This window comes from Triturus cristatus, chromosome 2_2, assembly GCF_964204655.1.
Source record: "Triturus cristatus chromosome 2_2, aTriCri1.1, whole genome shotgun sequence".
Classification (NCBI taxonomy): Eukaryota; Metazoa; Chordata; class Amphibia; order Caudata; family Salamandridae; genus Triturus; species Triturus cristatus.
This window is the reverse complement of record NC_140582.1, coordinates 23,047,966-23,062,441: the sequence shown is the minus strand read 5'-3', so window position 1 is coordinate 23,062,441 and position 14,476 is coordinate 23,047,966. Positions and strand designations below refer to the sequence as shown.

The 14,476-nt window shown below is 43.5% G+C and overlaps 1 protein-coding gene across 1 annotated transcript in view; it reads right to left on the bottom strand.

The window, feature by feature from the left end:
- LOC146861767 (interleukin-8-like) overlaps positions 1–8,446 on the bottom strand; it is a 160,609-nt gene extending 152,163 nt beyond the window's left edge. The window contains exon 1 of the mRNA XM_085640948.1: positions 8,173–8,446. Coding sequence (XP_085497074.1) covers positions 8,173–8,245 — 73 coding nt within the window. The 5' untranslated portion in view covers positions 8,246–8,446. The remainder of the gene's footprint in view (positions 1–8,172) is intronic.
- Positions 8,447–14,476: the final 6,030 nt, after the last annotated feature.

Genomic DNA, 14,476 nt, shown 5'->3' with positions numbered 1-14,476 from the left:
GTATTTCCAATGCCCCACAATTCGGCCCCCATAAAGGGTTCCCCCCAGTATTTTGGTATTATACATTTCTAACACTGGGGCTACTTTCCTGGACACTATTTTTTTGTGTATCTTGCCTAAGTGAGAAGTTTGTTGGATTAGTGCTAATTGGGCTTTTTCTATTTGTGATGTCCAACTTAAGTTTGAGGTTAGGTAAATACCCAAATATTCAAATGCAAAAACTTGCTTGAGGGGGGCTATCTCCTACATACATTTGCCTTTCTGCATTTTTCTTTGTTCTTTGGGGCAGAAAGTGTCTGTACACAGCCCAAACTAGTTCTGCCCTCTCTGACCCGGCTTCCTGGATGGAGGTGGAGACAGCATTGTTCAAAGCAGACCAGTCCCATTTAGGTGGAAATAAATCTCCTCCCACTACTCTAAATGTGGTCCAGGTCTATTCAGCCCAGTCCTGACTGATCCAGGAAAGGCAGGCTACACCTTGACCCCCCCAGTGGCTGTCTGTAGAGAATGCACCTTCCCAGACCATGTCACTCTAAAGCCAGACAGTCAATCCACAAACCAAGCAGAGGCACACAGGATGACTAAGTAAGAAAATATCTACTTTCTAAAAGTGGTATTTTCAATCATAGAACATTAAAAGCACCTTTACTAAAAGAAACTTTTTTATATTCTGAGTTGAGGCATACAAAACCCTGTTTCTCTATCTTGTCACAATGGGAAGATATGCTTATCATCATCATCAAATAATTTATTTTCGATCACAAGGATCTTATAAAGTGCGAAGTGCCCTACAATGTAAAAATAGTACAAGTAATAAAAGCAATTTATAAAATACAATATACAGCAATGGTTAAGAACAGTACAAAGATAAAAATCAATACAAGTAGCCCCAATTTTGACATAAAAAGATTTAGGAAGCTATGTAATACATTTGGAGCGTTCCATCCATAATGCATGCCAGAATCTGGCCAGACCAAATACCACCACCCTACGTGTGTCGGTGGCTAGGATTCTCATAGCCTCCAAGTAGTGCCCAGGTCCTACCAATCTACATAATGGCAAAATCCACTTAGCCCGCAGATTTTTAAAGTAAGGGCAGAAAAATAGCAAGTGGACTATTGACTCTAAGCAAACATTGCATGTGGGACACTAATCATCTGCGGAGGCATTGTTACACCACTTTTTAAAGAACACTTTAGTTGGCAAAGTTTTGAAATGGTATTGAATAAATAATTTTTGTGCCAGCGGTGGTACAATTTCATCAATAGTTTCCTCGTAAAAAGGGGCAAATTTAAAATTAGTACAATCTTGGGTTAGGGTACCCACCAGTTTGGCCGCCTCCTTCTTCATAATATCCCAGTATATCTTTTTGACCCTACATTTTGGGATGAGGCCAAGTTTTTCTGGGTGGACCAGTATTCCTTCATCCCAAGACTCTTCAATAAATTCTTTAAACAATTAAACCATGGGATAGAGTTGACTTGGGATCGCTTTAAGAGATCTATATTCTCTGCTCTATATGGGGTGAGCTCATTTACCGACAACAGGCGGTGCCAAAACATTAGCTGCTTGTAGCCCATCTTGTGCAATAACGTTTTTTAACCCAGGTCTAGAAACATGGGGGCCAGGGGAGTGCTTATGGGGAGGTTTAACATCGATCGGATAAACCTGTTTTCTACCAAGGTGAGGGAGTTTGTATTTCCAATGCCCCACAATTCGGCCACCATAAAGGGTTCCCCCCAGTATTTTGGTATTATACATTTCTAACACTGGGGCTACTTTCATGGACACTATTTTTTTGTGTATCTTGCCTAAGTGAGAAGTTTGTTGGATTAGTGCTAATTGGGCTTTTTCTAATTGTGATGTCCAACTTAAGTTTGAGGTTAGGTAAATACCCAAATATTCAAATGCAAAAACTTGCTTGAGGGGGCTATCTCCTACATACATTTGCCTTTCTGCATTTTTCTTTGTTCTTTGGGGCAGAAAGTGTCTGTACACAGCCCAAACTAGTTCTGCCCTCTCTGACACGGCTTCCTGGATGGAGGTGGAGACAGCATTGTCCAAAGCAGACCAGTCCCATTTAGGTGGAAATAAATCTCCTCCCACTACTCTAAATGTGGTCCAGGTCTATTCAGCCCAGCCCTGACTGATCCAGGAAAGGCAGGCTACACCTTGACCCCCCCAGTGGCTGTCTGTAGAGAATGCACATTCCCAGACCATGTCACTCTAAAGCCAGACAGTCAATCCACAAACCAAGCAGAGGCACACAGGATGACTAAGTAAGAAAATATCTACTTTCTAAAAGTGGTATTTTCAATCATAGAACATTAAAAGCACCTTTACTAAAAGATGCTTTTTTATATTCTGAGTTCAGGCATACAAAACCCTGTTTCTCTATCTTGTCACAATGGGAAGATATGCTTATCATCATCATCAAATAATTTATTTTCGATCACAAGGATCTTATAAAGTGCGAAGTGCCATACAATGTAAAAATAGTACAAGTAATAACAGCAATTTATAAAATACAATATACAGCAATGGTTAAGAACAGTACAAAGATAAAAATCAATATAAGTAGCCCCAATTTTGACATAAAAAGATTTAGGAAGCTATGTAATACATTTGGAGCGTTTCATCCATAATGCATGCCAGAATCTGGCCAGACCAAATACCACCACCCTACGTGTGTCGGTGGCTAGGATTCTCATAGCCTCCAAGTAGTGCCCAGGTCCTACCAATCTACATAATGGCAAAATCCACTTAGCCCCCAGATTTTTAAAGTAAGGGCAGAAAAATAGCAAGTGGACTATTGACTCTAAGCAAACATTGCATGTGGGACACTAATCATCTGCGGAGGCATTGTTACACCACTTTTTAAAGAACACTTTAGTTGGCAAAGTTTTGAAATGGTATTGAATAAATAATTTTTGTGCCAGCGGTGGTACAATTTCATCAATAGTTTCCTCGTTAAAAAGGGGCAAATTTAAAATTAGTACAATCTTGGGTTAGGGTACCCACCAGTTTGGCCGCCTCCTTCTCCATAATATCCCAGTATATCTTTTTGACCCTACATTTTGGGTTGAGGCCCAGTTTTTCTGGGTGGACCAGTATTCCTTCATCCCAAGACTCTTCAATAAATTCTTTAAACAACTAAACCATGGGATAGAGTTGACCTGGGATCGCTTTAAGAGATCTATCGTCTCTGCTCTATATGGGGTGAGCTCATTTACCGACAACAGGCGGTGCCAAAACCTTAGCTGCTTGCAGCCCATCTTGTGCAATAACGTTTTTTAACCCAGGTCTAGAAACATGGGGGCCAGGGGATTGCTATGGGGAGGTTTAACATCGATCGGATAAACCTGTTTTCTACCAAGGTGAGGGAGTTTGTATTTCCAATGCCCCACAATTCGGCCCCCATAAAGGGTTCCCCCCAGTATTTTGGTATTATATATTTCTAACGCTGGGGCCACTTTCCTGGACACTGTTTTTTTGTGTATCTTGCCTAAGTGAGCAATTTGTTGGATTATCGATAATTGGGCTTTTTCTATTTGTGATGCCCAACTTAAGTTTGAGGTTTGGTGAATACCCAAATAATCAAATGCAAAAACTTGCTAGAGGGGGCTATCTCCTACATACATTTGCCTTTTGAGTGGCTTGGCATTTCCCTTCGAGAAGATCATATATTTCGTTTTTGCCTCATTTAGTACCAAGCCGTGCTCCTTACAAAATTTGATAAAATTATTCAGCAAGGTTGCAAACCAAGCGGGGATTTAGAGATTAATAAAGTATCATCCGCGAAGAGTAGGGCTGGACCTAAAACAAGACAGACCTATTGACTGTGCCAGATAAATCAATAACAACAAATATTTTGTTGCCAATAATTAGAATTGAGAATGTTTCAATTCTGAAAATATGACACTGTGAATTAAACATTATTAAGGGCTGTGTAAGCCAGTGCTTAATTTATTTAAAAAAAGTACCAAGGCCCTCGTGAGGAGGCCACTGCAGCTTGCACCACCCTATGCCCCTGCCAGCGCTGCCAATGACAGTACCAACACAACTACTAACCACTACACTCTTACAAGTGTGACAATTCAGACAATTGCAGACCCCCAAAGCAATTAGAATGGTTTGGGTGGCATGTATTAAACATTTATAATGTACAGTAAATTAGTAAATTAATAAATAAGTTATCAGTCTCATCTCTATATTAGGCAACAGTGCCACCTGTTGGAAGAATAAGTTGTAAGCGGTAATGGCCTTTGAAATGTCTCAGATACTCCCGTTCTACCCTTCACACCAATTTCTTCTGCAGACTGTCACTCTGTTAGACATTTACATCCTTTTTCTTTCTGCATCATTCCCTAATCCTCTATACAAATATCAAAAATTCTTCCAACAAGTACAATTGGCACATATGTTATAATTGCTTTGTGTGCTCTGCAGAGGATTGAGTGTGCATGTAGAGTACACATCTCTGTGACCCACTGACAGGCACAGTGAGAAAACTGCATTGCCTTGTGCCTTAACTTCAGAGCTCTAAACTGTACACTGTCATAAACACGCACCCACAACCGCGGTTCACTCAGACACTTAGAGGTGACTCGGTTCAATGTGCAAGAGTCATATTTTGCATGAAAAAATACTAGAAAACCTCTTGAAGAAAACAAATATTCTAAAGGAATGCAAGATGAAGTAAAGCATGTGATATGTAACTTAAGGGTTCCTACAATCATTCTTGAGAAATCAATCAGTGTTTTTGCCAGTAAAGTTAAGGACATGAATATAAATCCCTAAAGGCACCTGTTGCAAACACTTTTTTGATTACTTCCGGGTCTGATGCCCTTCCTCTCTACATCCTTGAGACTCAGTCCCCTGCTTCTCACTCCCTTACCGTTGTTAGCCCTGCAAGTCTCACTCTAGACCGCCTCTCATTTGGAGACCTGGAATGCCAGTGGATCAGTAAAGGTGAGAATAGCATAATCGCATGGAACTAGCCAATCACCCCTCATCAGAAAAAGGAGCCAAGTTCTGCAAAGGAGCCCCAAATTGCGACTTCTCTTGATTTTTGGCACTGTTAATCAGGAATAGTCACATTCGGACTTGGACAGAAAATAGGCCCAGGTACCAAAATAAAAGTGGCCTTCATTTGTGAATAAAAAAGATACAAATTGGCCCATAATTGCAAATTGGGGCAGTTTTGACCTTGTAAAGACACACCGTCTAAAGTGTTTTGTTAGGGTATGGAAGACTGTATGTATTCGAATTTGCTGCAGGCAATGTCTGTTTTAATATCAGGGAAATCAACAATAAAAACCGGCCAAGCAGACTATAAACCGATCCACAAACTGCCAAATAGGCCCATTGGGCGCTGCCTGATTGCCCTATAGACCGGTCCGATCATGGGAGCACGCGGCTCACATAGGGCACACCACCGTAGCTGTGTGATGGAATTTCATAACTCCTGGAAAGAATGAGTGAAGAAGTGAAAGGTTGGATGGATGAGAGAACGGATGGATGGATGAGTGAAAGGATGGATGAGTAATAGGGTCAATGGATGGATTCATGAATGGATGAGTAGATGGGTGGGTGGGTGGAAGGAAGGATGGATGGATAAGTGACGGGGAAGGAGAGAGAAAGGGAGAATGAATGACTGAAAGGGTGAATGGGTGGAAGGATAAGTGACTGGGTGGATGAATGAGTAAGTGAAAGGATGGCTGGATGGGTGAAAGGGTAAATGGCTGGATGGATGAGTGAATAGATGGATGGGTGGAAGAGTGGATGGATGAGTGTACGGATGGATGGGGTGAAAAGGTGGGTGGATGAATAATGGATGGATGAGTGAAAGGGTGGATGGAGGGATGGATGAGTAAAATTATGGATGGAAGGAGACATAGTGGATAGGTTTGCAAATGGTTGAATATGTTTGGAGATATATGGGCACACAGATGGAAGGATAGTATGAATGGTGAAAGACTGAATGATAGATAAAAGAATGATTACACTTTGTAGCACCCATTATCTTAAGAAACATTGCCTATACATTGACTTTCACGTTTATATGAGTCCTTGTCTCTATATAATGTGTGTGATGTAACGCACTCTGACACCCTGCCCTACATACTTGGGATGAGTACCACTGTAAAAGAAATAACACCCACATGAGATGGTCTATGTGAAGATGAGGGGCACCATTGGAGGGTGGTAGCAAGGCCGGATTGGCTGGACCAGGCATCGGGTGTTTCCCTGGGAGGCTGGAAGGGGGGGGGGGCGGTTATGTTACGGGGGCTGGCGCTGCAAAGTTCCTTGTATATCCCGTAGTTTTCAATCAACAATAAAAGTGGGCTCACTTATATTCAGGTGTGGTTCACATTGTCTGGTGACTAATGTCCCTGCTGGAACGGGATGCGAGTTATGAAGCATCTAAGGTAGCAAGCTGCCGGCATACTGAAAAACCGTGAAGTGCACGATTGTCGCAACCTAATATAAACTTATTTTGACTTGTACTTAAGTGGTTGTCTATTTACTTACTTATATACTATTGCGTGACCTCCTCTGATGTGTCTGTAAAACTTACCTTTTGTCCTGAATTTTGACGACCTATCCTGAATTTTTGTCCTAAATGTTGACCCTTAGTCCTGAATTTTTACACTCACAGTCCTGAATTGGCACCCATGCCTGTTGGTCACCCTAACATCCTCGTGTGTGCATCCCATAAAGCACGTCTGAGCCGCCGAGTCCTCATGTGTGCTCATTAGTGGGAGCGACGGTCGCTAAGATGCTGAACACCAGATGGAGTCGTATGATCTTTGTGGTTTCCGAGGGCGCTGTACACAGCGTGTTCTGCACTGACCGGAGACATGCTGATGCCAATCAGTCGTCTCCACTTTCGCACCGCGTTTTAGTCCTCCCTCTCGTCCTAGAGGTTACGTGCTCCGTGGGCCCGGTGTTCTGGTTCCACTAAGGCCGGCAGAAACGAAACTAGTGGCGACATTTCCCTTTCCTATTACGTCATGTCACATTTTTCTGCCGGCTGTCTTTTTGAAGTCGACTGCTTAAAGTATGTTGATTTTGGGCATCATCCCAGACCTTCATTTCTAGACAAAAAACGCTTGGTAAACCGGGGCTGAGAACAAACATGATATTTTCTAATAGAGCATGTCAGTGTAAAGTCGCCAACTAATCAAAAAAAATACTCTCTCATCTGCCCAACCGCTCAACTATATCCAAATAATGAGCATGAGCTACAAGAAAGCTGAACAGCAAACTCGCAGTGCACCAGGCCTCACACGATTCCGTCTCTCTACACACAGTCACACCCCGTGAGGAGCTGGGAACGCGGCTGAAAACCCCTGAAAGTGGATTTTAAGCTCGGTTTAGGAGGCAGTAACTAGCCGATGTCCATTACGAGGTGTGAAAACACCCCAGGACATCGGCAACAGCCTCAATTGTTATTATTATGTTTTTTGGAAGGGGACTCGGGCTTGGTGAGGGGCAGAGTGCCTCTTAGGCAGCTCTCGGCACGAGGTCACCTGCATTGCCCCCCCCCCCCCCCCCATCACACGGTGGCATTAATTTGTAAGTTAGCAGGTTCGAAAAAAGGCATTTGGCAGGTGGACGATTAAATTATCTCAGTGGGGCAATAATGGTAAAGAAATACGTCAAATAAGAATAAAAGTACCATAAAGTGAGATAATGCCCATTCATTGGTCGTGGCTCAAATACCTGTTACATTCAACACCGTCTGTTTGCCCATAATAATACAACTGGGGTTCGCAGCGGAGCTGTAAATAATTGCTTCTAATGCAAAAACCCAAATGGCAACAATTATTCCTAAACATCCGTCAATTGTTACGTTTTAAATAAAATTCCAGTTTTTATTTGGGATTGTTAGTAAAGACATACTAAAACACCACCCGAATAAATTTGCCGAACATCTTTCAGTTAGAACCTTCTTAACAATTTAAGTTTGAAGATTGACAATTTAAAAAAGATGGTGAAATAATTAAAGAACATTTTAAAGATAAACTAAGATGGCATTTTTAAAAAATGTGTATAGGTTGCTGTGCAGCCATTCAGCAGCGGATATCCCACGAGGTTGTGGATGGAATTCCTGGGGGAACAGCTGCCAGAAGCGCTGGGTGGAGGGCGTGAAACAGGAGTACTCACCAAGCCTTGCCTGGCTGAGGAACAGCAGAGCCAGCACCAGCAGGGCAGAGGTCACCTCTCTCCTCCTTTCCATTCCTGCTCTGAGTGTTTGCTGCGGGGTCAGTGTCTGTGAGGCCTAAACTGGAAGGGAAGCTTCCTTTTAATCTTCTTAAAACAGAGAACTAGATCTATTTTAGAAGCTGAATATGAGAAATGACCTCATACTACAAAGGCACATACATGCCCAAGAAAGCACCGACCCGTGGACTGTGCGTGGCAGCTGTTTTCAATTTGCATTCATCAACTGCGGGATTGTAAAACCCCTGTCCTAAGCAGTATTTCCTTCTTCCTGCCCAGCCTGTTTATTCTGTTTATCTCTCTGAGACAAACGAAGTAAGCACAAGTGACTGAGCGAAAAGTAGTATATTGTTTCCAGGTCCTGAGGGATCAGGGTTATCATGTTCTGAGGTTGCCAGAATCTATTCTCTCCTTGGTAGGAGGAGAATATAGTGGCACTGTGAGCTAGCTGATACAGACAGGTTAACATACCCGGTGGGGGTGCACGGAATCAGTCTGCCACCAATCCCACAGTTTATGGTATCCAAATGCGCAGATCCTGTATAGGTCATATAGGAATTACACAACAGTTTAAAATGTGATTTATAGATCCTAGTTTTAAGCACATCGCACCTAAAGACTGCCATCTGGCAACAAACAAGATGAACTCAGGGGAGTGGTAACACCCTCTCAAAAGACGATTGGATGAAGAACAGCAGTCTGAGGCTGAACTCGGACAAGACAGAGGTCCTCATCCTCGGCTCCACTCCCTCAGCCTGGGATGACTCCTGGTGGGCGACAGCCCTGGGAGCAGCACCAACACCCACCGACCACGCACGCAACCTGGGGTTCATCCTCGACTCGACGCTCTCCATGACCAAACAAGTCAACGCCGTCTCCTCTTCCTGCTTCAACACCCTCCGCATGCTCCGCAAGATCTACAGGTGGATCCTCACCAACACAAGAAGAACGGTCACCCAGGCCCTCGTCAGCAGCAGGCTGGACTACGGAAACGCCCTATACGAGGGAGCCCCGGCCAAACTGCTGAAACGACTACAATGCATTCAGAACGCCTCTGCCCGCCTGATCCTCGACATTCCCCGACACAGCCACATCACCCCCCACCTGAGAGACCTGCACTGGCTCCCCGTCAACAAGAGGATCACCTTCAAGCTCCTCACCCATGCACACAAGACACTTCACGACACCGGACCACCATACCTCAACAGCCGACTCACCTTCTACACCTCGAACCGCCAGCTCCGCCGACCTCGCTCTCGCCACCGTCCCCCGCATCCAAAGAACGACCTTCGGCAGCAGATCGTTCTCCCACCTCGCTGCCAAGACCTGGAACACCCTCCCCATCCTCCTACGGCAGACCCAGGACCTACTTACCTTCAGGAGGCTACTCAAGACCTGGCTCTTCGAGCAGTAGCAGCGCCCTCCCCCCCCCCCCAAGCGCCTTGAGACCCTCACGGGTGAGTAGTGCGCTTTACAAATGTCACAATTGATTGATTGAAAAGAGACCCTGTACTATGGTGACCAGATTCTCAAAGCAAAAAACCGGGACCGGGACACGCCATAGACATAGAAGTAGAACTACAGTTTGCAGCAACCATCGACATAAAAGTAAGACTATTTGACGTCTGCCATAGATATAGAAAAAGGACTACAATGACAGCCTCCTCCACAAATACATATGAAGACTTACAGACTACATATCAGAGGCTGTAAACCTTGTTCCATTTTAACAGACTTTGCCTCAACATTTTCTATAGTTGATGAACAGCCTTGCCTTGAAACTCCAAGTATGTATTCCTATTACATAAAACAGCATACATATGCAGTAGTCATCAAAATCAGGCACTGCTGTTTGTAGAATACTCCTCCCCACATCCTAGTCTATTGTTATTTTGCACACCATGCCACCTCAGTTTGGACCCAGCCATATGCAAATTAGGGTGTCACTGGAATTAGCTATGCCTGGTTTTTGAGCCCTAACTAGAGCAAAACCAGTCCTGGGTTGCTTGTGTTCTGGTTTAGGGATACACAGCCTGGCAGGCTAGCTGGACTGTTTCCATTGGAGCAGGGCCAAGACTCCCATCCATCACTTTTTGTTTATTTTAAGAAAACAAAGTGACCTTAATATCCCTTTTCGTATTAAAGAGAGATTCTTGCATATGAAGGAAAGCTGGAGGAGGTGTGTCTGTCAGTCTTTCAGGGCTTGAAGGCGACTGCCTGAACTTTATATTGACACCAGACCTCTTTCGAAAAGGGTCCAGTTTCCCTACGTGTCTGTGGAATTAACATAGTTTTCTGCTGGGCTTCTTCCTTGTAGTGATTTACAGATGTGTGCTGGAGTGTAATGATATTTCTTTAGTGTTCTGACCAGCCAACACACTGTGCATGGCATATAAACAACTACCAGTAGAGTGATAATGTAGAAATATTATAGTGATGTAGAAACCTTGAGTGATGAAACGTAACCAGGATAAAAACGTACATGTAGAGCACATTTACATGCAGTACATATTTAAACTGTGAGTCAGCGGGAGAGGTGGCATCTGATGCTAAAGAGATGGGGGCTTTGGGTTCAGCATTTTCAAGACTTAGGTGAGTTTATAGAGAATGCTTAAAAACCAGATGGGAAAAACTGTCCCAGAGCTGGATGGTATATTTTCCGTTCTTAGTTTCAAAGTATGATAAAGGTGCAAAACCTCCAGGACGTAACAAGTCCCTTAAGAACGTTTTGGATGAGGGACCAACCCCCACCACCAAGCAAGTACCATAACACCTCAAGAGTTCATTTTAGGATTTTGTAACAGTTTCTTTTTTTGCCCCGGTGGACTCCCCCATAAATTCATCCTTCCTCACCTTTACATCAGTCAATGACTAAGGGACTGACAACCCCAGCCACTCACAAATCCAGGCCCTCTGTCACACTTACCTCCTGATAACCAATCACTTGCACGCACCTGTGACTTGTGCCCATGAAATTTTAAACAAATAGCCAGTATTTTTGGGGGAGGGGTGGAAATAAAGAGAAAATGTCACTAAAGCATTTGAATACTGGCTTGCCACATGGAGGGCAAGTCTCTTGTGGCTGCTAAGGATTCCGATGTATCAATTTTACAAAATCATATTAAGCTATGCCTACTAAAGTAAAAAGGTAGGTTTTTTGTGTAACAAAAGTTACTAATTTATAAAATGTCAGCAGTTATGTTATTATAGGGGTTGATCATCCGGATGACTAATCATTCAGTAGTGAAGACCTGATTGGAAGTTATGGTTTCTGCTGATTAACTAGGTTTTAAACTCTGTATTTTACTCCTAACTTTACTACGTCCTCTTCCTACTGATTCGCTGGATTGCTCACTGCTCAGACAGGCATCCCCGGGTCAGCTACCATGGATGTGTTTTCTTCTCAGCATTATTTAACATTTTCTTCCCTTTTGAATTTTTTTTTTACCTTTGTATATACTTTTAGCCTGCTTCCTTTTTTATCGTGTTATGGCACTGTAGTTGGTTATTAAGGTGCCAGATATCTTTGGCTGTTTGTATCATAAGACGCTAAGGCATTTGAAAACTCAAATTGCGAGTCTTGCGCTGGCTTGCCGCTTGGAGGGTAAAGTCTCTAGTGGCTGCTGAAGGATTCCGATTCCTGGCTGATGCAGATCTGATTTGGAAACTGGGTCCTGACTTGCTGGTGCTGTTAGGGCTGGGGAGAGTCACGCAGGATGGTTCCACTGCAGGCACCTTTCACTTTTGGCAGCTATTGGATTCTGAGTCCGTAAAAGGGCAGAGCGGGTCAGTCATTTGTCTGTCTGGATCTTGCCGCGGTGACCTCTGACTCCTGGGCACTGGTGGTTCCAAGGCCCACTTGTCCCAATGGCTGACGCAATGACGTTGGTGTGTTGCAGAAAGAAAGGGAAATCCTGAGAGTAATGTCTCTCTTTAAAGGATTTGCCTTTCTTCTACAACAATCACCTATCTGATGTAAGGCCGTAACTTTTTCAGCATTGGAAAGTGAGTATGTGCACATCTACTTTACACCAGTGCGCATACTCAACACAGAGACTACAGAAAACCCCGGGCGTTTCTTGAAATAACCCAGGTACTACCCAAAAACCGGGACATTTCATCAATTTGGAGAAAAGTGTCGGGACACTTCTTCAAAAACCGGGACTGCCCGGGGAAACCCGGGACGTCTGGTCACCCTACCCTGTAGAGGGAAACCATTTATTGACAGCTTCAGCACATGGCGTCACCTAGCCCTTTCTTGCCTCTTCATCAATATAGTATTTAAGAAAACCTGACGAGCTCTGCTTTTATGATGTATGAGCACATTTTGCCAAGTGGGGGGTTTGGGGACTGAAAGTGTGGGGCTTAAGGTAAGCTGTCATTGTGTACTGCTCAAGTGATCTGTCTCAGATCAACTCACCTAATTGTGTCCATTTCAACTTCTGCTCAGAGGACAACTACATCCTCACATGCAGGGAATTTATAGACATCTACAAAGCCTTCAACCGGGTGGTTCTTTGAAAAAGCTCATCTCATCATAGACGCTACATATAATCCCTTCAATCCCAGGCATTTGATCACACTACAATTACCTTCTTTTGTCATTCGTGCTCTACCCAGTAACGGCCTTAAATCCCAATCCAGCTCCCAAACAAAAAATATTTTGTAACAGCGGCAAGCCCATCCTAAATGCAACCTTAGACATCTCAATTTTAAACCCTCCCCTAAACCGTCTAATTGTTTTGGCCGCTAAGTCTGTTCTAGCAGTTTAAAAAGGGTTAACAACAGTGGCGGCTGGTGGCATTTGAAAGTGGTGCGGCATAAAAGTTGCGACTGAGTGCACTGTGGCGAGCGAGAGACTGACAACATTTTGAAAAAAAGAGTGGGCAAATGGTGCATTTTCAAGCAAGTTTTAGAAAGCAAAAAAAGGTTAATAAAGCAATTGTGAACACATGCAGTTGTATACCCTTTTCCTCTCTCCACATCTTGTCCATATACATATCTTATGTTCAGCAGCCTCCTTTCACTGACTCCTAAATGTACTTCCTCGCATCTCCTTCACTTCCCAAACCCCAAACACACAGCACACTGACGCACCTGTAGGCACTGTATTTTCATTTACTTTTCCCTTCTCAATATTTTGCCAGATGTGTACATCCTTCACACACAGTTGCACAGAATCACAGTTGCAACTGGAATGAGTGGTAATTGCTCTGTAATGCAGCTAATATTCAAGTAAGCATTTACTGTGAACTACATTTACCATAATCGAAAGGGCGAACAGTGCTGGGAGGTGAGGCAGTGTGCTCCCATCCCTCTTCTGTATGTATTGAATGTTTATGTGATCTTTTTCAACACGTTGGCACTGTCATGCATCTTTCTCTGCTGCAGCAGTTGAGAGGCAGAGCAGTCATTCACCATAAGCATCTGGGGTGCTCTATAACTGTGTTGCATTTATGAGCTGGGTGTGTGCAGTGGCAGTGAGTGTGCGATAAGGAGGGCGTGCTTGCCATGGTTTGTTGAGCCCAATTAACGCATAAATAAATCATGCATGAACTCTAAGCACTGTGCCGCCCAATCAACAAAGATCAGCCATCCCCATCAATGAACTGCTGTCTTCTATGAGCCAGACCTACGCTTGTCATCTGGGGTGTGCCTGGGGATAAGTAATACATGGAAGGCTCCAGGTTTATGTATCACCGGCACCAACTACATTTTATTTTTTATTTCTCTCCTTTCACTCAATTTCCTCACTGCATCCTGAATGATTTACAACAGCCACCTTCCATATGTTTCTTGGTCCCAGTTTTGCATTGGGTTTTAATTTAACTTGTTCAGCAGCAAACCATTCCTTGTCCGCTTCAAAAGCAGCTGGGATCTGAGAAAGATTGCTTAGGTTTTTTTCTCTCATTAATGTCGCCATGGCAGCAGATGCCATTGCCTTCACAACACAGCGGGCTGTTTGCATTAACAAAAAAAAAGGACGTGAATGAATCCCCTTTGGGGATCTCTAAAGAGGTATGCCTAGAAGAGTCAAGTTGTAAACAACAACATTGTTTGCTTCAATGATGGGAAAAAAACAAAGCACGACAATAAAAAACACCTTCCAGCTGTGCTTATGTGTCTTTAATAAGATACTGCGACTAAGAGTTTGAACACAGTCATTAATTGCAATTTGAAGTCTGCCACCATTTTTTAAATAAATTGTTTATGGTTTCACGCTGACTACCCCTTTCAGGCTTTCAGT